Source organism: Mirounga leonina, unplaced genomic scaffold (genome assembly GCF_011800145.1).
Source record: "Mirounga leonina isolate KUSES-001 unplaced genomic scaffold, KU_Mleo_1.0 Mir_55, whole genome shotgun sequence".
In the NCBI taxonomy this organism is placed as follows: Eukaryota; Metazoa; Chordata; class Mammalia; order Carnivora; family Phocidae; genus Mirounga; species Mirounga leonina.
The window spans coordinates 8,076,657-8,100,674 of record NW_023270816.1 but is presented as its reverse complement, the minus strand read 5'-3'; the positions used below and the strand labels follow the sequence as shown (position 1 = coordinate 8,100,674).

Genomic DNA, 24,018 nt, shown 5'->3' with positions numbered 1-24,018 from the left:
GTTTGCAAAACAAAATGTTAATGCTATTGCATTTGAGTAGCTAGAGGAAGAAATATGAAATCATACTTAACTATAAATCTTTGAACATTAGACTTGGCTAATACTGCTTTCTGTATCAGGTTTGTTTAAAGAATTAATTCCTTATTTGTGAGGCAAGAGCGGAGGGAATAGACTAGGAGCAATATTTGAGGTACCAATGTGTGGTTATGCGTGATACAATCCTGTCAGAGTGGTTGCAGGCAGCTTAGTGGGCCCTGTGGATACCTCTGTGGGCTGGTACTTCTTCTGTATCCTTGATTAAGTGGTCTCGGGACCTTTACTGAGTATGTGTTGTATGAGTGAAAGGTGTGATGAGGAAGTACATGGATGTAAGTCTGCCAATGGGAAGCTCAGTGGGATCCAGGGAGAAAGGTAGGGTGTGGAAGTGAAGAGCAGGGAGGCTGGCAGGAGCTCTGATTTTATAACACTGAGCCCAGCAAGAAATATTTGCTATGCTGTCAACTGAAGGACACATTAGGACATCCAAACACACACACACACACACACACAGAGACACACACAATTTGGTTTCTTAAATAGAAGCAAAGACCCTCAAGAGACAACCCACTTTCTCATCGGATTAAGTTTTACCCTGATCTTAAAACCTCACCTTACAGAGAACTCATTCACTGCCATTTTCATAGACAGTCGTGCTTTAGAACTGTGCATGGCTGGCTGCTCTCTCTCGACCAAGTGGTTAGCGTGTTGGGAAGGCTGCAGGCCCTCTTGGCAGCATGTCCCCACGTCGCGCTGAAAACCCAGGAGTCTTCCCTGGAGTCCCCGAGGAGTGAAGGTGACGGACTGTCAGGTGTCAAATTCTCATTTGGGTGGGAAGTGTTGATCGAGAGAGATGAAAGCCTCTGGCTGGGGAGGGCGGGTGAGGGGTGGTGAGGCTAGGATTCCATGGTTGGACCGTGATGTCAGGGGCGCCAAAGGGAACGAGCTTGTACTCAGCCTCCGGCAGTTGGAATCTGTTGGAAGGCGGTTGGCCAATCCTGGGCCTATGAGACGGGACGGTGGAAGACCCCACTGGTGTCAGCTTTGACTCCAGGTACACAGGAAGTAATTTAAGGGCTTGTGCAAGTCTCTGCTCCCAGGACAGTCCGCATGCCTGATGCCGACCCTAGGAGTCTGGCTGCCGAAGAGGCCAGGGAGGCCGGCTTAGAGGCTCCGAGCTGGCGGCCTGAGAAGCATTCCTGCTCCTGCCTTCGAGCCGTGGCAGCTAGTGGCTGACTGTGGTATGGCAAGATTATTTGGTGAGGAGGGGGCTTGTTCACATGAATGCTTTTCAGTACTTACTGTGTACCAGGTGTTGTGCTAAGCCTGTTGAAACACTCGGGGGCTAAGTACCACAATGAAACAGAGACGCAACTCGTATCTTCCTAACTCATGTGGGTTAAATGATGGAGGCAGTGACTTTAAAAGGTTTCCTCTGACTTTTCATGATTGCAAGAGGTCAGAGAAGGACCGATGGGAACAAAACCAGAACTGATTGTAACGCTGCTCCGTCCAACAGCCGCACAGGGAGGGTAGTACACAGGGAGGGAGAAGGCGGGACTGCAGGGGTGCCGTGCGTTTGTGCAGCAGAGAACCGTTCAGCCCAGTCGCGAGGGAGGGAGGGAGGTCGACGGAGCGAGGGCTGCACACAGAGGTCCGGCTGCCCTCTGAAGGAGAGGGCTGTGGTGCAGCTCGGGCTGCTCCTGGGTGTGTGCCTGGTCTCGCGTGCCTTTGCGTCCAGCAGAGCACCTGTTATGGGTCAGGATCCCTGGCAGTCACAGTAGGGGAGGGTCGGCATACAATTCATCATAATCGTATCCTTTAAAATCCATCCCTAACTGTCCTGTAATACAGCAGTTCTGAAATGACCCAAGGGAAGAAGACATTAGACTATGTTAGGCTGGCTGGGGTAGAGCTGAGGCTGATCTGGAAGTTCTGTCGGGGAAGGCTTGTGTCTCCCCCCGAAGGGTTTGGAGAGGCACACCGGGGGGGGGGGGGGGGGGAGCAGACAGGAGGAAAGGATTGCAGAAGGACGTCTGGAGATCTCTTCCAGACAGGAGAGAGGATGCACTGAGGCAAAGGTAGTCATGACGGATTTGTCTTTAAGGTCCATAGCCACGCTCCTAGGTGGTAGCAAAAGCAAGTTTCTCACCCCTCGTCCAGGATTCGTAGTTTAGAGTTTTCCTAGTTTATTTGAAAAAAGTATGGAGATAATGGAACTTTTTTCCCTTGAAATGGATTTGTGATTCTACTTATTGTATGAGCTTAACAGAAAATAGAAGAACCCAAGAAACCATTTATTGAACAATTATCACGTTCTAGACAGGATATTAAGAATTTTACATCCATTATCTTTATTAATCTTTACAATAATCCTTATAAGATTGCTACTCTTTTTTTAAAAGACTTTATTTTATTGTATTTTATTTGAGAGACCGAGAGCATGAACAGGGGGGAGGAACAGAGAGAGAGGGAAAAGCAGACTCCCTGCTGAGTGGGAATCCCAGGACCTTGGGATCATGACCTGAGCCAAAGAAACGCTTAACCGACTGAGCCACCCAGGCGCCCCAGATCGCTACTCTATAACCACCATTTTACAGATCTGAACCTTAGGATGAGTCCATTGCCCAGGGTCACACAGTAGGGTCATACCATTTGTACCCTGATTGCACATCAGGGGAAGAACTTCCTTTTTCATGATATGGAACAACTTCTGAACAAATGTTTTAAGTTTGGAAAATTTTAAGTACAGTTTTGCTAAAAAGTATTTTGTCATTTTTTTCCTGTTTGATAAGATACTTTGATAATAAGTTGCCAATATATTTGCCTGTAACTTTTTTTTTTAAGATTTTATTTATTTATTTGACAGAGAGAGAGAGAGAGACAGTGTGAGAGAGGGAACACCAGCAGGGGGAGTAGGAGAGGGAGAAGCAGGCTTCCCGTGGAGCAGGGAGCCCGATGAGGGGCTGGATCCCAGGACCCTGGATCATGACCTGAGCCGAAGGCAGACACTTAACGACAGAGCCACCCAGGCGCCCTCATTTGCCTGAAACTCTTAAAAGTTATATTTTTAAAATCTCTTTGATATTGCTAGTCTTATGGGGCGATCTCTCTCCAAAATGTGGAAATAAGAACAGAAATTCAATATGAATAGTAAAGTTTGTTTCCAAAATTGCACAAAACTAAATTTTACCATTCTCAGATGCAATTACAGATTTGCCAAAATATATATTGGTATTTTAGATATAACCAGTGAATTGACAGGTTTGGGGGTTTTTCCTCAAGAAACTATAAGTGGCAAACGTCTTTTTAAATTAGACGTGTGAGTGGTTTGTTGGTCTGACTCATGGCCTCCAATGAATGATGGCATCAAAGTTTTGGCCAAGTGTCTTTGCAGAGTTTGGGAGAACAGAGGATCAGGCTGGGGTTGCCAGGCTCCTGTAGTCAAAAGAATCTGGGTTTTTAGAATCAGACGGACTTGGTTCAAATTTCAGCTTTGCCAATCACAAGATACTGGATTGATTTTGAGGAAGTTGTCTAACTTCTCTGAATTTCAGTTTCTTCACCCATAGATTGGACATAATCCTAACTTCATGATCTGGATCTTGTTTACCACTCCAGCCTTATCTCCTGCCATCTTTATATGCTACTTCTCTTTCAGTATATGGCTCTCCAGCTTAGCACAGTTTTTCACTGTATCACATAATGTCAGTTCTATTTTTAGTGATGCTAAATTTGCTCATTAGGTTCAGTTGGTGTCCGCCAGATGTCTCCAGTGTAAAGGTATATTTTCTCCTTTGTAATGAATGATCTGTGGGATGATACTTTGAGATGGTGTGAATATCATATTTCTCAACACCCAGTTATTCAAGTGGTTTTAGCATTCATTGATTATCTTTGCTTGAATTGCTTTGAGGTTTACAGAATGATGTTTTTTTGAAAAACTGTACTCTTCTTTCCTCATTTAAGTTTTGAATTATCCTATAAAGAAGAGCTCCCTGCCTCCACTACTTGTTAGGATATCAATATGGACTCATGAATTCCTTTTACATTCAATGTATAATAACAAATTATCATATTTATCCTCTTTCCTTTTATATTTAATGTGTTACAATCCATTGTTGTACACATTATTTCTGATCCTCAAACTGCCCTAGATTTGGCCAGTATGAATCCTTTCAAATCCTTTCCTTAGTCCATTTCACATATCTCCCATTAGTCTTAGATATTTCTTGCCCTTCTAACACACATTTTTCCATATTTACTTTATGCTTTCCTATCTCAGACTGGGAATCAGCCATTTCTCCAAGGAGCCCTGGTCCTATTTAATGATAGTGGTATCTGGTATCCAAGACTTGAGCACTAGGTGTGCAACTTGGGTGTTATTTCTTTGAGGGGTTTTTAGTGTATTAGCTAAAAACATATATATTTACATGATAAGTTTAACAATGTTATCTCCAATTGAAATCCAATACCATAGGGTTCTTTGTCACCAGGAATTGAAAAAAAAAATTATATCAAGTAATCAGTGTAGAAAGCAATTAATAGAAAGCTTATGTATTATAGGCTAGAATAATTTGGTAAGAATCTTACACTACAAGTATTACTGGTGATTTAGCTCACTTAGAATAATTTGTTTTGTGAGCTACGATAGCACAAGAAATCTTTTTTTTTTTTTTTTAAGATTTATTTATTTGAGAGAGAGAGAGAACACAGTGGAGGGGAGGGGCAGAGAGAGAGGGAGAAGCAGAATCCCCGCTGAGCAGGGAGCCCGACGTGGCTCGATCCCAGGACCCTGGGTCATGACCTGAGCCGAAAGCAGACACTTAACAACTGAGCCACCCAAGCTCCCCATGAATAACACAAGAAATCTGAGGTAGGTTTTCATTGTGTCTGGAATTTTGACTTGATACTCTTTGCATCCTAAACTTACTCAAAATGACCTACATGACTCATAATATTAGTGTCCTTGTAAGATGAATAGTTTAGGAGTACATTTGCCATTTTAAAATTTCTTAAGTTATAATGGAAATCTATTAAAACATAAATATTTACTAATAAGGCTTTAAAGATACTGAATGTGACTAGTGTAATGTCTTAATATTAGCTGTAGATTTTGCTGATGTAACAGTCACTATGTGCATTGTTTGATTTTTATAAAAATTCTTATTTTATTGTGATACCTCATTTGTGCTGGTTTTTCTCACTTTAGAATATTGAATCATCAACTTTCCTAATTAGGGCATTTTGAACTTTATCATGTATATGTGAGGATTTCAATTAAGACCGATTATGCTATAATGAATTTTTTTGTGTGTGTGCGATAGTAGCATTTTTGTCTATTTGTATTTTAAAATAGGTATTTGAGATCTTTTTGTTATGAACACATAATATAGTCTTTTAAATAAAAAGCACTGATGAATGAATGGGCCAGCTTTGTGGATTAAGTTCCTTTCTTCTGGCAAATAGCATAAAACCCATTGAAAGCAATCTCGGGTAGGTTATATTCTTCATTGATGTCAGGCTACTTTATACTCAACAGCTACTTTTAACATTTTAAAGTATCTTTTGAAGAGCTGTTTAAGCTCTTCATTTGTGTGTCCCAAGTGTGAGGTGAACTTGACATTGCCTTTTGGCCAAGATTGCAGAGCAGGGCCGGACCAGATGAGTAACGCTTGTGGTGGTTCAGATCTCTGGCAACCCATTCCATACAGCTGTGGTTCTTGTTATTGGAAACCCTGGGCTTTGAGTGAGAGAGAGCAGCCAGTACTTACAGGTTTACTATAGTAGAGCAAAGCAAAACAAAAACAATAAACAAATAATTTCTACATTGACACTGAGTATAATTGCACCAATTTTATGTCAGGTATAAAACTTAAACCTCATTCCAAGTTCTGCCTTGAAAAAATAGCAAAGGCACGCTGAAAATACTTGTTAGGCAAAATGTATTCAGCTATTTCTTGGGCTTGGAAAGAAAAGCCCCCTTTGTGCTGGCTATTAAGATTTATAGACAAGAAGGTTGCAGTGCAATTCCCTGTTTGACCATGCTAATTTATAATGAATTATGCAGTCTTTCAGTTTTCCCCCCTTTTCACTCCACCCTCTGCTCCTCCTCTTCCCAATAAAAATACCTCTTTTCTTGCTTTACTGCTTTTATAATCCAGACGACTAATACGATATAATGAGAAAGTATCTGGGCAAAGCAACTCTGTCTCATTTTCTAATTTATTTTGACTTAAACACTTTGTTAATTGAGGGGAAATAACTGTAAAAATCTATGATTTCATCATGGTTATTGTAATTGAGTTAAATGTCTATACTTTCTTAAAAAACAATGCTTTAAGGGGTGCCTGGGTGGCTCCGTTGTTAAGAGTCTGCCTTCGGCTCAGGTCATGATCCCAGGGTCCTGGAATCCAGCCCCACGTCGGGCTCCCTGCTCAGCGGGAAGCCTGCTTCTCCCTCTCCCACTCCCCCTGCTTGTGTTTCCTCTCTCACTGTGTCTCTCTCTGTCAAATAAATAAATAAAATCTTTAAAAAAACAAAAAAACAAAAAAACCCCACAATGCCTTAAGTCATATTGAGTGTCTGCACAAATATCCAAATCTTAAATGAATGAAGGCGTTTTACTTCATATTATCTTGGAATATGTTTGACTTGATGGCAGGCGAATCAGCAAAATTATAAAGCTAACTTTATTTCCCTCGCTCCCCAATAGTTTAATACCACCAAGACCTTTTTCTAATATTAAGCCAAGGTTGAGGGGATGGGGGAGATCTTTTCTCCTAGTATCTATTATAATAACTTAGTTTGAAATATATAGACATATAGTTAAAAAAACAAACAAATGAAGCCATCTAGTTTTTACAGCAGTATTTACCAACTTCATAAATTATCTTAAGAACAGAAGATACATTTCTGGTTGATAATATGAAAAATATATATAAAGGCTAATATTAGTTAAAATAGAATAGAGTCACTTAGTTTTTTTTTTTTTTTTAAGATTTTATTTATTTATTTGAGAGAGAGAGAATGAGAGACAGAGAGCATGAGAGGGAGGAGGGTCAGAGGGAGAAGCAGACTCCCTGCCGAGCAGGGAGCCTGATGCGGGACTCGATCCCGGGACTCCAGGATCATGACCTGAGCCGAAGGCAGTCGCCTAACCAACTGAGCCACCCAGGTGCCCTAGAGTCACTTAGTTTTATAGGAGTGGCAACAAAACCAAAATGTAAAGAAAGCCTTGTACTTGCAGTAATGAAACTCTGTTTTGGTTGCTGGATCTCTGAGACCTACACGGCTCTGACAGTTACCTGGCAGCATGTTTTCTGGGTGTTTCTGTGTACGAAGACCTTTATGATGTGTTTCACTTCATTTAACCTCTGTCATTTGAACCGGAATTCTAAAGAGGCAGAATTAAGGGGCGCCTGGGTGGCTCAGTTGTTAAGTGTCTGCCTTTGGCTCAGGTCCTGATCCCAGGGTCCTGGGATCGAGCCCCGCATCGGGCTCCCTGCTCCGCGGGAAGCCTGCTTCTCCCTCTCCCACTCCCCCTGCTTGTGTTCCCTCTCTCACGCTCTCTCTCTCTCTGTCAAATAAATAAATAAAATCTTTAAAAAAAAAAAAAAGAGGCAGAATTAATCGTCCCTCCTTCCTGGAAGACATGTGAAAATTATGTCTTGTCTTAAAAACAAAGCAGCACTTTTGCAAAGTACTTATGCCTTAGTTCTTCTGTCATATGTATCAGTAAAGAGGAAAAGAAATAAATCATTCATATGTTAACTTTGGGGAAACCTCCAAATTACCTGAAACACTTGTTGATGGATTTAAAGTCAACTCATCCAAGGTCATACATGATAATCTGACAAACTGGGACCAGAAAGGCTTTTTGTGGAGGAAGCCTTTTACGGCTACATTAAATGTAGCATTCTATGCTGTCTACTATAAGATTGACCAAATCTTGTTAGTTGTTATTTCTAAGAAATACAAGAATTTCAGTAGATTTGTTAATGCTGTTTGTAAAAGCTTTAAGTAGCAGTCTGCATGTGTTTGAATCTTTTCTAACTCTGCTCTCAGGTGCTCTATGAAAATAAGGTCCCTTCCTGCTCGCCCTGATATACAGTCTTTTCCCTTCTAAGGTACTAGCCTGGAGTTTTCCTCACATTTGGCCCTCAATCAATATGGGTGGGCCTGGAATTTACTAACTGCTAGGTTTCTTCCAATTTTTACTTGATGAAACATGCAATGATTAAATTTTCCATCAGTTCTGCTAGTGTTAATAAAATGAAACAGTGAATTAAATGGGAAATTTCTTCATCTTCTTAGGGAATAAATGCTAAAAGTTTATAGCAAAAATAACTTCCCTATATAAGACCTGAGAGCCTAAGGAAATTCCTCATTTTGTTTTCCTTAAACTGCTGCTAAGGACAAGTGATTTAACTATTGAACTAAAATTTGAGAGCCGAGTGTTTGCTATGTTGAATTGTTCTAATTGGTTTCTTCCCATATATACTTTAAAACAATATGTACTCTTGTCTTTTTCTTTCCATTTTCCTGTGAAGCAAATTACTTGAGCAGATGTAGTGCTGTGTGCAATACGGTGACGGTGATAACATTTGGGGTCCACCGGAATAATCCAGGCTAAGCTCTTTCTCTCAAAATCTTTAATTTCATGTTTTGCCACATAAAGTAATATTCACAGGTTCCAGGGATTGGACATGGCTATCTTTTGGGAGGTCATTTTTGGGCCTACCACAGTATTTGACTTTTTACCTATAAACTGTTGGAAGTAGTAAGGTTGAGAAGTAGTAGGAGAGTGGGAATTAGTATGGAATCTGAAGGCTCATTTGAAACATGGCTCAGTTACTTATTTGCTGTGTAAACTCTAGCAAGTTAACCTCTTAGTCTTCTTTTCCTCTTCTGTAAAATGTAGACATAATAGCGGATGTATCATAGGGTTATTTTGAAGATTAAATGATTTGATAGATGGAAAGTCATTCGAATAGTACCTGGTACACAGTAGGCACACAAAAAATGTTGACGATTGTCACCACAAGCAGTTGGCTCAGAAAAGTTTTGCATAAATGAAGCAGCTGTGAAGGTTGGTACTTGGTGGTGGATACGTTTGCTATGCTTTGCTTGTATTCACCATAGTTCATTATTTGCTACATGAAGGAACAGTGGCAAGATACCTAGGAAAACACAGTTGTGTTTTGGTTGCGGGGAGGGGTTCTGGTGGGAATGGGACTTCTCAATGTATTCCTTTTTTCGACTGTTTTAATTTTTCAGTGTATAACAATCTGAAAAGATCAACAAAATAAAGGAAGTGCAAGAAATGAAAGTTCAGAGAGGATCATCTATACTTGACTATATAGCTAATAAAAATCCCCAAAGAATAAAATTTGGAGTTTTTTTGGTGTCTGTTCCCATGATTCATGAATCCATGTTGTTTCCTTTGATATATATGGTGATTTTTGTTCTTGAGTTCAAGTTTTATATTCAGTATGCTTTCTCAACAACCTTTTGTTGAATTTCATTTTTTTGTTGTTGTTGTTGAATTTCATTTTTAAACATAAGTAGATTTATTAAGACTTGACAATTAAATCATTTGATAAGGACAAACTCACCTTAGAAAAATGTACTTAATTTGAAATACAGATCTTTAACTTATTAAACTGACATAGAGAATTGTGAAGTATAATGATTTAAAACATAGGCTTCTGTGTACTTACGAAGCTCTCACCATATAGTTTTTATTTTTCCATTGGTTTTGTTTTTTTAACCTTGCATTAACTTTAAATGAATGCTTTTGCTGCAGTTCACTTACTTTTTATTGTACCGCGTTGTACTTCTAGATACCTTATTAAGATCAGTAATGACAACTCAAACAGCCTGCATGAAGAAATCTGTTTTTGGTGAACATATATATGCCTTAAATAATTGGCACCTTACTTTGTGTGGAGCTTTATGTTTTGAATACATTTTCCAGTTAGTTTTTCAAAATTTTACAACAGCCCCAGGGAGTAGGTGGGTTCGGCAAAGCTAATGTCGTTTATCCTTGTGTGTTATTGTTTATTTGCTTGTCTCCTCAGCTTGAGTAAGAGGCAAGGACAGTGTTTTTATCATCTCTAGATTTCTAGTACCTAGCATATTATTGGTGCTCAAAAATAGCTGTTGAATGTACAAATAAATGGATAGTTGGGGGAAGGGATAAGAAAAATCACTAAAATTACCGTTAGTGATTTTTCTAGGCTTATGTGGCAAATAAATGAAATTGCCAGAACAAAATTCCTTGTCCTTGGACTTCTAGTCATTGCTCCTCTCAGAATGACTGATTGATTCCTTTTTTCTGTTTTAAATATGATATCAGCTTAGGGCTATTCAAACGCTTTGTGCCAAATGGAATAAATTAAGCCCAAGTAGGATTTAGCACTTTTGCTCATCAAAATTCTCAAAGCCTGAATGCCTTAGCAGCACATTATGAGAAATTCAGTTTTGTTTATTCTTTTTATCATAAATTTTAAGTGATAATGCTCATTCCTCTCTGTCTTAGTCAGTTTTGGCTGCTGTAACAAATACCATAGTCTGGGCAGTCGAAACAATAGACCTTTATGTTTCGCTGTGGGAGGTGCAGGCTGATTGGGTTCCGAGTGAAAGCTACCTTCCTCCATTCTCCTCACCGGGCAGAGAGAAAGATAGTCTCCCCTGTCTCTTCTGGGGCACTGACCCTGTCATGAGGCCTCTGTCCGCATGACCTCATGACCTCCCAAAGGCCTCCCCTCTAAGTACTGAAACACTGGAGATTAAGACCTCAGCATATGAATTCTGGACAGTCCATAGTACTGTCCCTCTGACAAAGTGTGGTGATAACTCAGATTAGTATTAAATGGTCCAAGCTGTCCCTCTCCGTCATAAGGCTTCGGTAGACAACCCAGTGTTTCTGTTTTTACAAGTGCTAAGAGATATGGACGGTTAGAACTGGACAGCGGACAGGCCTTTTCCCCCTGGTTTTCTTCCCTTCCTGTCACCATATGGATCTAAAAAGGAAATTAATAATTTATTTTCATCATCTGTTTTTCGAACTTAGTAAACTCTGCAAAATTTAACTCCTCCAAATTTGAACGTCCCATTTTCGTTCTCAGGAGGTGGTTGCGCCATACACACCGCTTCCCAAGCTGGAAAACGGGGCCCCCCTTCATTCTCATCGGCCAGGGACTGAGCGCCTTTAGTCGGTTAGGAAGCCTGGCGCTTTTCGCCCTTTTCCTTTTCGCCTCCTCACGGTTGTTCTAACACTGTGCTCTTGGTGGTCTCTGACACTGCCACGAGCACCCTGAGGCCAGGAGTGTGCTAGCCTCTTAGCCCGGCCCAGCACAGCCAGGTGCACAAGCACGGCTGATGCTCAAGCAGTTGGCGCTTTCAGGCGGGGGTGGGTGGAAGTCAGCCGGAGACGGTGACGTCGTGTGACGCACGTCAGAGCAGAGGCCGAAGGGCGGCCCAGCGGGTTGGAGAGGGCGGGGGTCTCTGCGGTTTTCAAGCGGAGCCCAGGGAGTGCTTGCGGACCTCGAGCGTTTTTCACCTTGTTTCGAGGCCGTGCGGAGCTGAGTAAGTGCCGTGCTTTTAAATACAAATCCGAGCCAGACTGTTGTCCGTTGCTTAACACGCGCTGTGCTCCTGCCCTACAATGCGGTCGTTTCAGTGGGTGCGGCTCTTGCAAAGAGAATCTTAAATAAGTTGGCGATCGCCCTGGATCCCTGCGGGGAGGAGCAGGGAGCCCTCCTTGAAAGTAACCCCGACGGCTTCGCAGCCCGCGATCACCGCCCGCGTTTCACCCGCAGTTCGCGGCCCTCGGAGTGCCATCCCCGCGCTCCCCAAAGCGGGTTCTCGGCGCGCTCTCTGCAGCCAGGGTGAGCGGACAGAGGCCAGGAGGGCCGGGAGGAGGCGCGGCAGGTGCAAGGGCCGCGGGGGCTGCACCTTCAAAGAGCCGTGCGGGCGCGTTTGGTTCCCTGGCCCATCCTCTAGCTGAGGCGCTGGATTCGAGGCGCCGTGCCCACTTCGGTCGGACGAAGCCGCCTCGCCGTCCTCCCTCGGCCCCCTTCGGCGACGGGCACGCCTGGGAGGACAGCCCGGCGGCACTTCCGGCGGGAGCGCGACGTCACCGGAAGTGCGTCGCAGCCGCCTCCGCGGCCCGGGAGCCGGGCGGCTGGCTGCTGGGGCGCGAAGGCCGCCCAGGTGGCCCCGCCGGGAGCGGGGCGAGGAGCCGGCGCGTGGGTCGCCGACCGGCTCGGGACACCCGCCCAGCCGGGCTCCCCGGTTCCTGGTGTCCGAGGCCGGGCGGGAATGCCCTGGCGGCCGGCCTCCCCGAGGGTCGGCGCGCGGCCCGGGGGCCCCCAGCCCCAGGCGGCGGGTTTGTTTCCCGGTCCCCGGCAATGTGCTGTGAAGAGAACTGACCTGGAGTCGGAAAGCCCGGCGCGGGCAGGAGGCCGCGGGCCGCCTCTGGGACCGCGTCGGTTGGGGTCCCCTGTGGCTCCAGTGGGGCGAACGTGCCCTAGACCCGGAAGCCCTGCGGCGGGGCAGCCCCGGGCTGGACGCAGGAAGCGCCTCGTTGACGTTCTTGCGGACGCCCGCGTTTGCTCTGCCCCTTGGCGTTGCTCTGCCGGAGGCGGGGGGGGTGCTTCCGCGGGCGCCCGGTGAGCACGCGGCGAGGAGCGCGGCGTTTCCTGTGCAGAGGCTCGCCCGAAGACTGGCGGGCATGAGCGGCCCAGGCAGGGTGTGTGCCGAGGGGGCCACAGCGACCTTCCCGGATGTGAAGAGGGGCAGGGGCTGTCTCCCGGGTCCCGATCCATCGGAGGCAGCCACGGTGGGGAGGGGAGCGGCCGCAAGGACGCAGCACTCAGCAGCTTGTAGGACCCGAGCGAGCACGGAGGGGGAGAGCGGACCGCAGGATGGCTGGGATGTTGAGCTTGGACAGCTGGGTGGAGGGGCTTCATTAGAGATGGGGTCCCCAGGAGGGACGAGATGCAAGAAGGGAAGGTGTCAATTATCTGATAGTTACTTCATCTTTTTGTTTGTTTTGTTTTTTTGTTTAGAAGCTAGAAGTATAGATATAGAAGTCACCCACAGAGATGTTACAGTTGAAGACATGGGGGTAGAGAAGACTTTGAAGGAAAAGAATGTAGAATGAGGATAGAAGAGAGGAAATCCAGCATTTTAACAGGTGAGTAGAGTCTCTAAGTCAGCAAAAGAAGCGTGGAAGGGCCTTTTAGATAGATAGCAAACTAGTACTTTGCAGCGCTAAGTGTTAATCTGCCAGATTGTCACAGAATTATCAGTTGGCTGAACCTAGTTTGATTCATACCCTGAAATTTTTGGACATCAAGTCAACTCCCCACAGCATGGTTGGCAGGGTTTCATTGTGTTAAAAAGTTTGCAGGGTTAATCTCAGACGGGTTAGTTTTAACAGCTTTTAAAGGTTTCTATGAAGTTGTAGTTGGCTGTTTTTCATTTGACTTGTCTTAGGGTGATGGTTGGCCTGTTGAATGCTTTGTTTGCTTTAGGCAAGTTGGTTGTTGGCTAACTGACCTCTGCTGTGTTACGTAGGAGAAAGTATCCCAAAAGCAAGGGACGGACTGGTAAGACACGAATTGCCGAGTCCAGGCAGATGAAGGCAGAGCTCATGATGCTTAACTGTCCAGGAGAGTTTAGCTTGTGTTTCCCAAAGCAGTTTCAGCGCCATGCTGGGGGACTGATGTCACAGTGTGGTGATGAAGGCTGAATCGGAGTGAAGGACACCGCAGTAAGCACCGGACTGCCAGTTTGACGGTGAAAGGGGGAAACCTAGAATGTGTGACGAGTTTACCAGGCTTGCGGGAGGTTGTGTCGCCGTTGTTTCGGGATGGGGGGCAGCCTGAGCATCTCAGAGGTCTGTGAGAAGGGGAGAAAGAGAGTTTGAAGACCTGAGAGTGGGAGGGGCGTGTGGATCCCCTGACCTTGCAGGCAGAGCTGGTGGAGGCGAGGGAGGACGAGGGAGAGCATGGAAATCGGGTAAAGGTTCAGAGAGATGTCGAAGAGGAAAAGTGAAGGGGCCTCTCAGGAAAATAAAGGTCAAGCTTTGTGTCAGGGAGATGATGATATGTGTGGATGTCTGGTACAGGGAGTCGTCTAGGGAGAAATAAAGGAATTGGCACAGCTATGCGTTTTAGTCCAAACAATCGGAAAGGCCTGTGGAAGGAGTTGGATGCTTGTGTTTGCCTCGTGCAGGGGTAAGCAAGGGATTCTGTGGTGGTAGCTAAGGCATCATTGCAGTAGCTGGCAAAGGTTTTCAAACTCAGTGGGGAGGCGGAAGTCAGTTCGGGTGGCTGAGAAGGCAGGTGAGCAGGGATGGATGTGTCCAGGGGGGCAGAGAGCAGACTCAGTAGGAATGAAAGGATAGGACGAGGTGTGTTAGTCCGCTGGGCTGGTGTGACTAAGTGCCCTAGACTGGGGGGCTGAAACAACACATGTTCATTTCTCACAGTCCTGGCTGGAAGTCCAGGAGGAAGGTACTGGCTGTTCCAGGTCCTGATGAGCGTTCTCTTCCCGGCGTGCAGATGGCCCTCTTCGTGCTGCGCTGCGTCCTCACATGGCATCTCCTTGCAGAAGGCCACTGACCCCACCATGAGGGCCCCACTCTCATGACCTAATCACCTCCCAAGAGCCCCCCATTTCCAAATAGCATGACATGGAGGGTTAGGGCTTCAATGTGAATTTTGTGGGGGGGTTACCTTTCCGCCCATAGCAGAAGGTGTGGTCAGTGAGGGAATTTTTGTCCTGGAAGGAGAGAGCAATTTTTCTTCATGGTTTATAACATTGTGACTTCCAACCTATACAGAGGAGTATCTGGGTGCAGATTAATTATATTTATTTTAATTTAACAGGCAAGCTTGAAGGAATAATAAACAGTAGGTTTAATGTAATTTTGTAAATCTGTTTTATTAGCTGTATAACCGGGAAGATGGTGTGATTTATGAAGTAAAGTACAGTATTTTGAGATAGCTGTAAATCATGGTATAAATGCATCATAATTTTTTTAATACAGAACTATTTAACATACAAGCTGAATCAAAACTAGTAAAAATGTTTGGTCTTGGATATTCAAAATACAAGTTTATTACATTGGCAAAATTTTTAATTAGCAAATGTGATGCTTCTTTAAATATTTAAAATTTAAGGTAATTTTTAAATCACCTGTTTTTAAAAATTAACTGTGGGTAGTTTTTATAAGGCAGTTTTTCTCTTCAGGAATTTCTCAATCCTGGTTTGACTGATGTGACTGTTTGAGCCCCACCTGGTCATTGCGTGTACCTCTGCCCACCTTTCAGATCTTAGAGATCTGTTTTTAGAGATAAAACACTGATGAACACTTGAAAGCAGTTTTAATTTCATTCTCAGCCCCCAAACACATGTTTTAATGGAGCTAATGTAAGTGTTACATGTACATTTTCTAACAAATTGCCTTCTCTTTAACTGTTCTAAATGGGATATAATGGGATTACTCTTCTGGAGCTATAACTGTGACATATATTTGCATAAGTAGAGGAAGTTGTCATATAGAGCTAGAGCACCTTTTTTAAAAAAAGTACTCACTTTCTTGGGGCGCCTGGGTGGCTCAATTGGTTAAGTGTCTGCCTTCTGCTCAGGTCATGATCCTGGGGTCCTGGGATCCAGCCCTGTTTCCGTCTCTCTGCTCAGCGGGGAGTCTGCTTCTCTGTCTCGTTCCCCCCCACCCCCGCTTGTGCTCTCTCTCTCTTAAATAAATAAATAAATAAATAAAATCTTTTTATTTTATTTTATTATGTTATGTTAATCACCGCATTACATCATTAGTTTTTGATGGAGTGTTCCATGATTCATTGTCTGTATATAACACCCAGTGCTCTATGCAGAATGTGCCCTCTTTAATACCCATCACCAGGCTAACCCATGCCCCCACCCCCCTCCCCTCTAGAACCCTCAGTTTGTTTCTCAGAGTCCATCGTCTCATGGTTTATCCCCCCCTCCGATTTCCCCCCCTTCATTCTTCCCCTCCTGCTATGTACTTCTTTTTTTTTTTTTAACATATAATGTATTATTTGTTTCAGAGGTACAGATCTGTGATTCAACAGTCTTGCACAGTTCACAGCGCTCACCATAGCACATACCCTCCCCAATGTAAATAAATAAAATCTTTAAAAAAATACTTTAAGGTTGAGTTTGAGGGCAAAAACTTTTATTATAATTAATGTAATATGTTGGACTGTTTGTTTTGTTAATAAGTGGCTCAAACCTGCTTAGCTCACAACTTTAGCCTACACCCTACCCTCACAATTACACACCTCCCTTCCTCTTAGGTTCACACAGCAGGGGTTGAAGTGCCAGACACTGTAGACTGATAAGATAAGAAGCACATGAGCCATTGCCATAAACCAGGGGTCCCTACTGGGCCGGCTGACGCACACAGTCCTCCTCTGATGTCAAACAGCTGATAAGTAGCTCCTTGGCTCCTTTCCCACATTTTGTGCCAGAGCGGGAAAAGACTCTTTGTCTAAAAGAGCAGCTCTACTGAAGTATTTCTCTTTTAAATATATTACTGCTTTTCTTGACTGTGGGCCAGATTCCTGTCTGTTTAAACAGTTTAATGTTATTTCTGAATTGTTTGGCAGAAATGAATATTTGTTAGTGAAAATATGGTTAATTCATTATGCATGATATTCTATGATTTGTTTGTTACCCCTTACAAGGCTTCACACTTGGTATTTTTTGTGAAAAAAATAAGTGTGGCAAATTTGATGAAAGGGGTAGTTCAGTTGTCTTTTATAAAAAAAGCTTTTATATACATTGTCATTAATATCACCCTATCTTTATGAACCTGTAGGGAAGGGGGAAGACTGACCATGGATGGGGATCAGTTCAGCAACACTTAACATCTGGGAGGCCATTTGTCTCAACATATTGGCATTTATACTGAAATATGGAGAAATAGTAGATTCATGAGATTTAACCATTCAAGACTGGTGATGCTCTACTGGTGCATATGCCAAACATTCTTTCTACTGATTAAAAAAAAAAAAAAATCCAGACAACATGTTGTAGAGCCAAATTGTCATTGTGGTGATAAAGTCTGAGCAGTATGTCGTATGGTGAAATGTCTGCTTAGCTATGTAACTGGCTCGTTATGAAATCCTAAGCAGGAAAGATAACATTCAAACCTGTAATTTTATGCCTGCCTTGTTAAAAAAGGGAGCCCAAGGTGCCCATATCAAAATGAAAGATCTGTAAACCTAATTAGCCTAGCTCATTTTATATAAAAAATTATTAGTTACTAATTCTGAGATCAGCTCAGATTAGTGAAATTCAACTTTTGCATTATCACCTAAACTTGCATTTCTAAATACACACCAACTGGATAAAGTTGGCAATGAGAATTATAGATCACAGTAATCAGCGTGTACAACCAGTTAGAACCAAGACTATCTGTTTAACATGTATATTGCTGTCACCAAGGAAGCTGAAAAAGTGTCTTGGGAATTTAGAAATGCCACAGAATTTCTACAGCTCCGTTCTTAAGCTGTGATATTCTGTGGAGGCCACTGTTAAACAGCAACACAGTATTTTGTCTTTAACTACCGTACAAACTAATGTTTTATATTTATGTGTTGGTGATAGCTAACATTTACTGGATGCTGTTGTAAGCGGTTCTCATCTGCTTTCCTTACTTAATCCTTAGACCAGGTCCAGGTACAGATACAATGGTCATCTCCCTTTACAGAGAGAAGTTGGAGCACAGGAGGGTTAAATAACGCTCAGTAGCTCGGGAAGTGGCAGAGCTCAGAGACAAACCCTGGCAGGTCTGTCTTTAACAGGTGGCATTTTATCCTGTGAGTTAAAACAGGAATTAGAGTTTTTGAACTAAGAGGTGACATTCATGAAACTTTCAAGGAATCCGATGTGCGGTGTTTGTATTTAAATCTCTCTGATAAAAAGATCAAGCAGCCGGGTCTAGGGCGCTTTACTGCTTCTGTGCAGTGGGCTTGCATGAATAGTGTGCAGAGCTCCGATGCTGTATTCCTAGTCACGGCATTCCTTAGTCACCAGGCAGAAGGTGGCTCCCTGATTGTTAAGAACTCCAGCTGTTTTGTTGAGGGGGCAAGACATTGACAGCAAGGTAGCAAGTTGAGGGGCGTGTACATGATCTGAAGTGGAAAAGCTGTATTGGAAGCATGTGGTAGAAAACTCTTGTCTTTGCTGCACCATGTGGTATGACTGGATTTTGAGACAAACATAGCAGGCAGATCAACTGGTACTGAGCACTTGTGAATGAGAACTCATTTTAAGAGTAGAGTAAGATCACTTTGTCTAAGAGGTGAAGTATCATGCTTCTCGGGTATCTCGTGTTTAAAAATGGCTACCGTCACCAATTAGAGAACTGTCTTTCCAAGGACGAAGTGTGAAAGGGACTTATGTTCTGTCAGCATTCTGACCTTCCTTTCCCCTCCGTAATAAATTTATTCATAGCAGTGAGATTGACGCTTAAGCGTAGGAATGAATGTTTTTAATATCTCAGTGGTGTGTAATTTCTTGTTCCAGTCTATTGGCAGGACGTGATTCCTTAGTTTCCCAACAGAATTGTATGGAATGTGCTGTTTAGTGTTTTCATATTTATCAGGGAAGAACCAGTAGAATCAACAAAGAAAGTAACCTGTCTGCAGAGGACTTGATTCCCACAGACTCAGGTTGTTAGCTTGACTGCTAACAATCCTGGGTCATGATGTATGTGGCTTTCTGCCCCAGTGGGTTCAGTGTAAAACAGGCATGTCCTAAATGGGATCAAAAGAATAACACTGTTTTGATAAGTATTATTAATAATGAAGTTACTGGAAGTAATGGGAGCACTTACTCATTGAAATCTGAAACAGTCATCAAATGCCTACTATGTGAAAAGAGAGTCAGTCCTCATTATTTGCAGATTCTGTATTTGCAAGTGCCTACTCACTAAAATTTATTTGTGACCCCAGAATCAATATTCATGCTTTTGCTGTCATTTGTGGACATGTGCATACACAGAGTAGCGGAAAATATGACTCATCCTACGTGCACATTCCAAGCTGAGGTCCAACAATGCGGCACTCTGCCTTCTTGTTTCAGTTCTCCTAGTGTAAACAAGTCCTTTTTGCAGTATATGTAATGCCATGTTTATTTCGTTGTTGCTTTTTATTTGTGATATGGCTGTTTAAAATGGCCCCCGAGCATAGTCCTGAAGTGCTATCTGTTGTTCTCAATTAAGCACAGAAAGGCTGTGACGCGCCTTATGGAGAAAATACAAATGTTACACAAGCTTTGTTCAGGCAGGAGTTAGAATGCTGTTGGCAGTGAGCTCAATGTTAACGAATCAACAATATATATTAAATAAGGTGCCTTTAAGTAGACCCACACATGAAACAAGGTTGTGTGTTGATCAGTTGATGAAAATGTTGTGACTGGAAGTTCAGAGGAACCTAACCCTGTATTTCGCCTTGGGGGTGATGAATGGTTCAGTATTTGCTAATTTACTGTTTGTGTTGGCTTTATACTAACAAGAATCAACAGTAATTACAGGCTCTGGGGATAAGAAGATGAATACGATGTAGTTTCTGCCTTCAAAGATCATGTTAATTGTGGAGAGAGACTTAAGTCAATGTTTGGAAAATTGATGTACTGAAGATCCTACATAGCTTAGGTCTTTCAGCAAAAACTTTGAAGACTCTTTTGGGTTGAGATGGCAGCTTATAACTTTTATTAAAGAAAATTTAGTTATTCCTATTTTAAAATTAAGTAGTACTTGAGAAGATTGGTTTTGATTCTGAAAACATCACTCATCTTAGATAAGATATACTATTTTCTTGATAGTAAAATAGCAAAATAATGGCAATTGTAATTTCATGTATGTATTTTTGGAAGAGGATGGTAATACACATTATATGCATTACATTAATTTTTACCAGGGACTTTCCCATTTATCTTGATTGTTTCTCTAGTGGGTGCAACTACTTTTAAGCATTAGGAAGAGCGTAGTCATATATTTGCATGTTTTAGATGTCTGTCAGATTAATAGTCCTTTTTTCCCATGTTCATTTTTTAAGCATATTTATGCAGTTATTAAAAAGATTCTGCCTTTAAAAAATTTATAACTAAGTATAAGATGTTCAGAAAGGAGAGTTTATTAGTTTGCAGGGACTGCCGTAGGACACAGTCACCTTGGACTATACACCCCTTTACGTTACCTCCTATTTTCAGTGTTCTCAGCATGTAGAATGCAGTCCTGAGTCACTGACTGTCAGTGTTATTTCCTGAGCCAAGCTGCCTTTAAAAATACTCTCCTGTTGGCACTTTTCTCCACCCTATTTAACTTTAATAGTTTCAGGGTATGTGGGTCAAAAATATCTTAAGACCAATAGTATCTTCAAAAACTAATTAATTGACATCAGCAAATAAAGATCACCCAAAGTAAGCTGTGTCTGGTTCAGCTTTCTTTGAAGAAAACTACTTTCATCCATATTGTAGGTTTGTGATTCCAGCTTGGCAAGTCAAACTGTATTCTTTACTTGTGGCACCAATTATAGTAGGAGAAAAGGTTTGATTAGTAAGAAACCATAAATTTGCCTCCTTTTATGCAGGTGTATTCTTTTTTTTTTTTGAGAGAGAGATAGACAGTGCGTGAGCTTGGGAGAGGGTATAGAGGGAGAGGGAGAAGATTAAGCAGGCTCTGCACCCAGCATAGAGCCCGGCGGGGCTCAATCTCACAACCCTAAGATCATGACCTGAGCTGAAACCAAGAGTCAGATGCTTAACTGACTGAGCCCTGCAGGTGTACTCTTTTTAAATAAAATATTTATTGGGCATATGCTATTTGCAGAGCAAGCCAATCATTAACAGAGGTTTGCAGATTTGACTTGGTATTAAAGGTAAACCTAAATGTTGAATTCTTTTGTAAAGCAAAGGAACCTTTTGTAAAGTATATGATAACTCATCCTTTTTTTTTTTTTTTTTTAAGATTTTACTTATTTATTTGACAGAGGGAGAGAGACATTGAGAGAGGGAACACAAGCAGGGGGAGTGGGAGAAGGAGAAGCAGGCTTCCCGCCGAGCAGGGTGCCCGATGTGGGGTTCGATCCCAGGACCCTGAGATCATGACCTGAGCCGAAGGCAGACGGTTAAGGACTGAGCCACCCAGGTGCCCAGATAACTCATCCTTTTAGTAAATTCAGATTCTTAGACCATAGATTTGCTTAAGGCTGTACATAACAGATGTGTGTTGGGCTTTCTAAATATCATTTACTCTGTGATGTAACCCCAGGTACCAACTGACTGAAAGCATAAATCTGAGAAGGAAGTTGGGGCAGGGAAGCTAAGGTGATACCTCGCAATGCTGATGGTTTCCTTTTTTAAATTATTTTTAATTTATTTAATGATCATAAAACCCCATCAGGCAGGTGTTATTTTATCAAACAGAAAATAAAACTGAGACCCAGGGAGATTAAATAGTTTATCCAAAGTCACACAGTTACCAAATGTTGAGGCAACATTTTGGTTCCAGGTCTGCCTGACTCCAAATTCTTACTTTTTCCCTAATCAATCATCAGAGTGTTTTGTTTTTTACCATTCCTGGGAACAAAAGCCAGGACTTATGAACTGGAGGGTAGAGCCAAGCTGCCATTAGTTTGCCATGCAAACTAATAAACTCTCCTTTCTGAACATCTTATACTTAGTTATAAATTTTTTAAAGGCAGAATCTTTTTAATAACTGCATAAATATCATGCTTAAACAAATGAACATGGAAAAAAAGGACTATTAATCTGATGGACATCTAAAACATGCAAAGGTATGACTACACTCTTCCTAATGCTTAAACGTAGTTGTACCCACTAGAGAAACAATCAAGATAAATGGGAAAGTCCCTGGTAAAAATTAATGTAATGCATATAATGTGTATTACCATCCTCTTTCAAACCCTAGGGGCTAAAGGTAGGTATAGTGGGTTGAATGGTATGTCTACCCCCGCACCCCCAATGTGTCCATGTCCTGAACCCAGAACCTATGGCTGTGACCTTATTCAGAAAGAGAATGTTTGCAGATGTAATCAAGTTAAGGATCTTGAAAAGTTCATCCTGGAGTACTCGGAGGAGCACTAAATCCAACAGGTGTCTCTGTAAAGAGAGAGGCAGAGGGAGGTAACACAGCCTGGAGAGGAGGCATTAGCAGTGTGATGGGGAGAGGGTGTCAGGAGAGGCAGAGAGTAAAGTAATGAGGCTCTCTAGGTCAGGAGATGCCGGCAGCTAGAAGCATTCTCCCGGAGGGCCCTTGGAGGCATAGGTGGCCCTGCCTTGGTTCTGAGTTCTGGCCGCCGCATCTGTGAGAGAATGAAGTTCTGTTGTTTGAGGCCCCTGGTTTAGGGCGGTTTGTTATAGCAGCTCCAGGAAACAAATACAGAGTAATCACTTACTCTGAAGCACTAAGATGGGTCTGAAAACCTGGCTGGAGTCTGCACTCCCCCAATGACAAGCCTTATATTCTTGGGCAGATCATTTACTTTGTCTCAGTTTTTTTATCAGAAAAGAGGATAAGAATAACAGGCCTTCCTACCTCAAGGCTTTCAGTATAGTCACATGAGATAGTGTACTGATATTAAAAATATTAAAGAAATATATTGATATACCTCATTTTATATAAATCAAGAGTGTTATTTGTTTTACACATGATATTTAGTCACTTAAAAATAGTAAAGTCAAAATCAGTTTTTAAGTTTGGCAAAATTGGGACATGTCCTTTGGATACTCACACAGTCTCATAACACTCTTGCAAGAAAGAAAAAATAATTCACTGCTTCACGTGGAGCCCAGGACCAAGAATGGCAGATGCATGGGCTGTCAGGTAGTCTCACTGTGTATTTTAATAGTCTAAGTTAAGGGAAAGATCTTGAATAAGCAGGAAAAAAAGTTGGTCCTCAGAGCAGTGCTGTCCAGTGTAAACAGAATGTGAACCATATATGTAAGTTCAAATTTACTAAAAAAGTAAATAACTGAAATTAATTTTAATGATATGCTTAATCTAACTCAATATATTCAAAATATGAGATTTTTAGTGTGTAATCAGTTGAAAGAGCATTAAATGAGATCTTTTACAGTCTTCCGTTTGTACTGTTGTCTTTGAAAGCCAGCGTATATTTTACACTGACAGCATATCTCACTTTGGAGTAGCAGCTTTCCCGGTGCTCAGGAACCACATGTCTCTAATGGCTACTCTGTTGGACATGCATAGCCCTATAAAGTTTGTAAGAGAATAGCGTGTTTTTAGTTCTTTCCCCAGAAAATGTCAAGGTTTCTGAGGGCACAGGAGGCATTTGGTGAATATTTGTTGAGTGATCTAATAAGCACCTACACAGTATAATAGAACCTTTATTTTTTATCTTTGGAGGAAATTATACCCGTTAACTACTTAGTTCTTTTAGAAACCTTCATTGAGTGCCTGTTGTGTGCTAGGCCTTTATTTAGAGCAGATGATACAAAGGTGAATAAGTTAGAGAATCTTGACTTTCAAAGAAACCAGAATCTTGAGGTCAAAACAGATAAATAGATCACTGGCCATAAGATAAAGTGGAAGATGGGGACGTAATATATAACATAGTAGGGAGAGCTCTGTATTTGGATTCAGAAAGTCTTGGGTTTGGATCCGAGTTTTAGTACTTTTTAGCTATGTGATCCTGGATTATTTATCGCTTCAACCCCCTATATCCTTATTGAGAAAAGGCTGATAATGATTATGAAAAAGTATTTTAAAAGTAATTTTAAGACAAGCTAGTTACTGAGTCTTTTGAGAGAGTATAGGGAGAGATTGGGAATGGTTTCATAATGAATGTTTACACGGAAGGGAAAAAGCTTTTAACCCGTGGCTGTGTATTTTTAAAAATTCTGTAAACCTGGACTCGAATGCCATTTCTACCA

The 24,018-nt window shown here is 42.3% G+C and overlaps 1 protein-coding gene across 5 annotated transcripts in view; it reads left to right on the top strand.

The window, feature by feature from the left end:
• Positions 1-24,018, top strand: part of LOC118001954 (cAMP and cAMP-inhibited cGMP 3',5'-cyclic phosphodiesterase 10A) — a 292,816-nt gene that overhangs the window by 55,979 nt on the left and 212,819 nt on the right. Inside the window, exons 1-2 of one of the 5 annotated variants that reach the window (XM_034992149.1) lie at positions 10,547-11,628; positions 13,113-13,240. The exons of 3 other annotated variants lie outside the window; for them this stretch is intronic. In XM_034992149.1, the coding sequence (XP_034848040.1) occupies positions 13,204-13,240 (37 nt within the window). In that variant the 5' untranslated portion in view covers positions 10,547-11,628; positions 13,113-13,203. Of the gene's footprint in view, positions 1-10,546; positions 11,629-13,112; positions 13,241-24,018 lie in introns of those variants that run through there. One more of the 5 variants, XM_034992148.1, reaches the window with a different exon arrangement.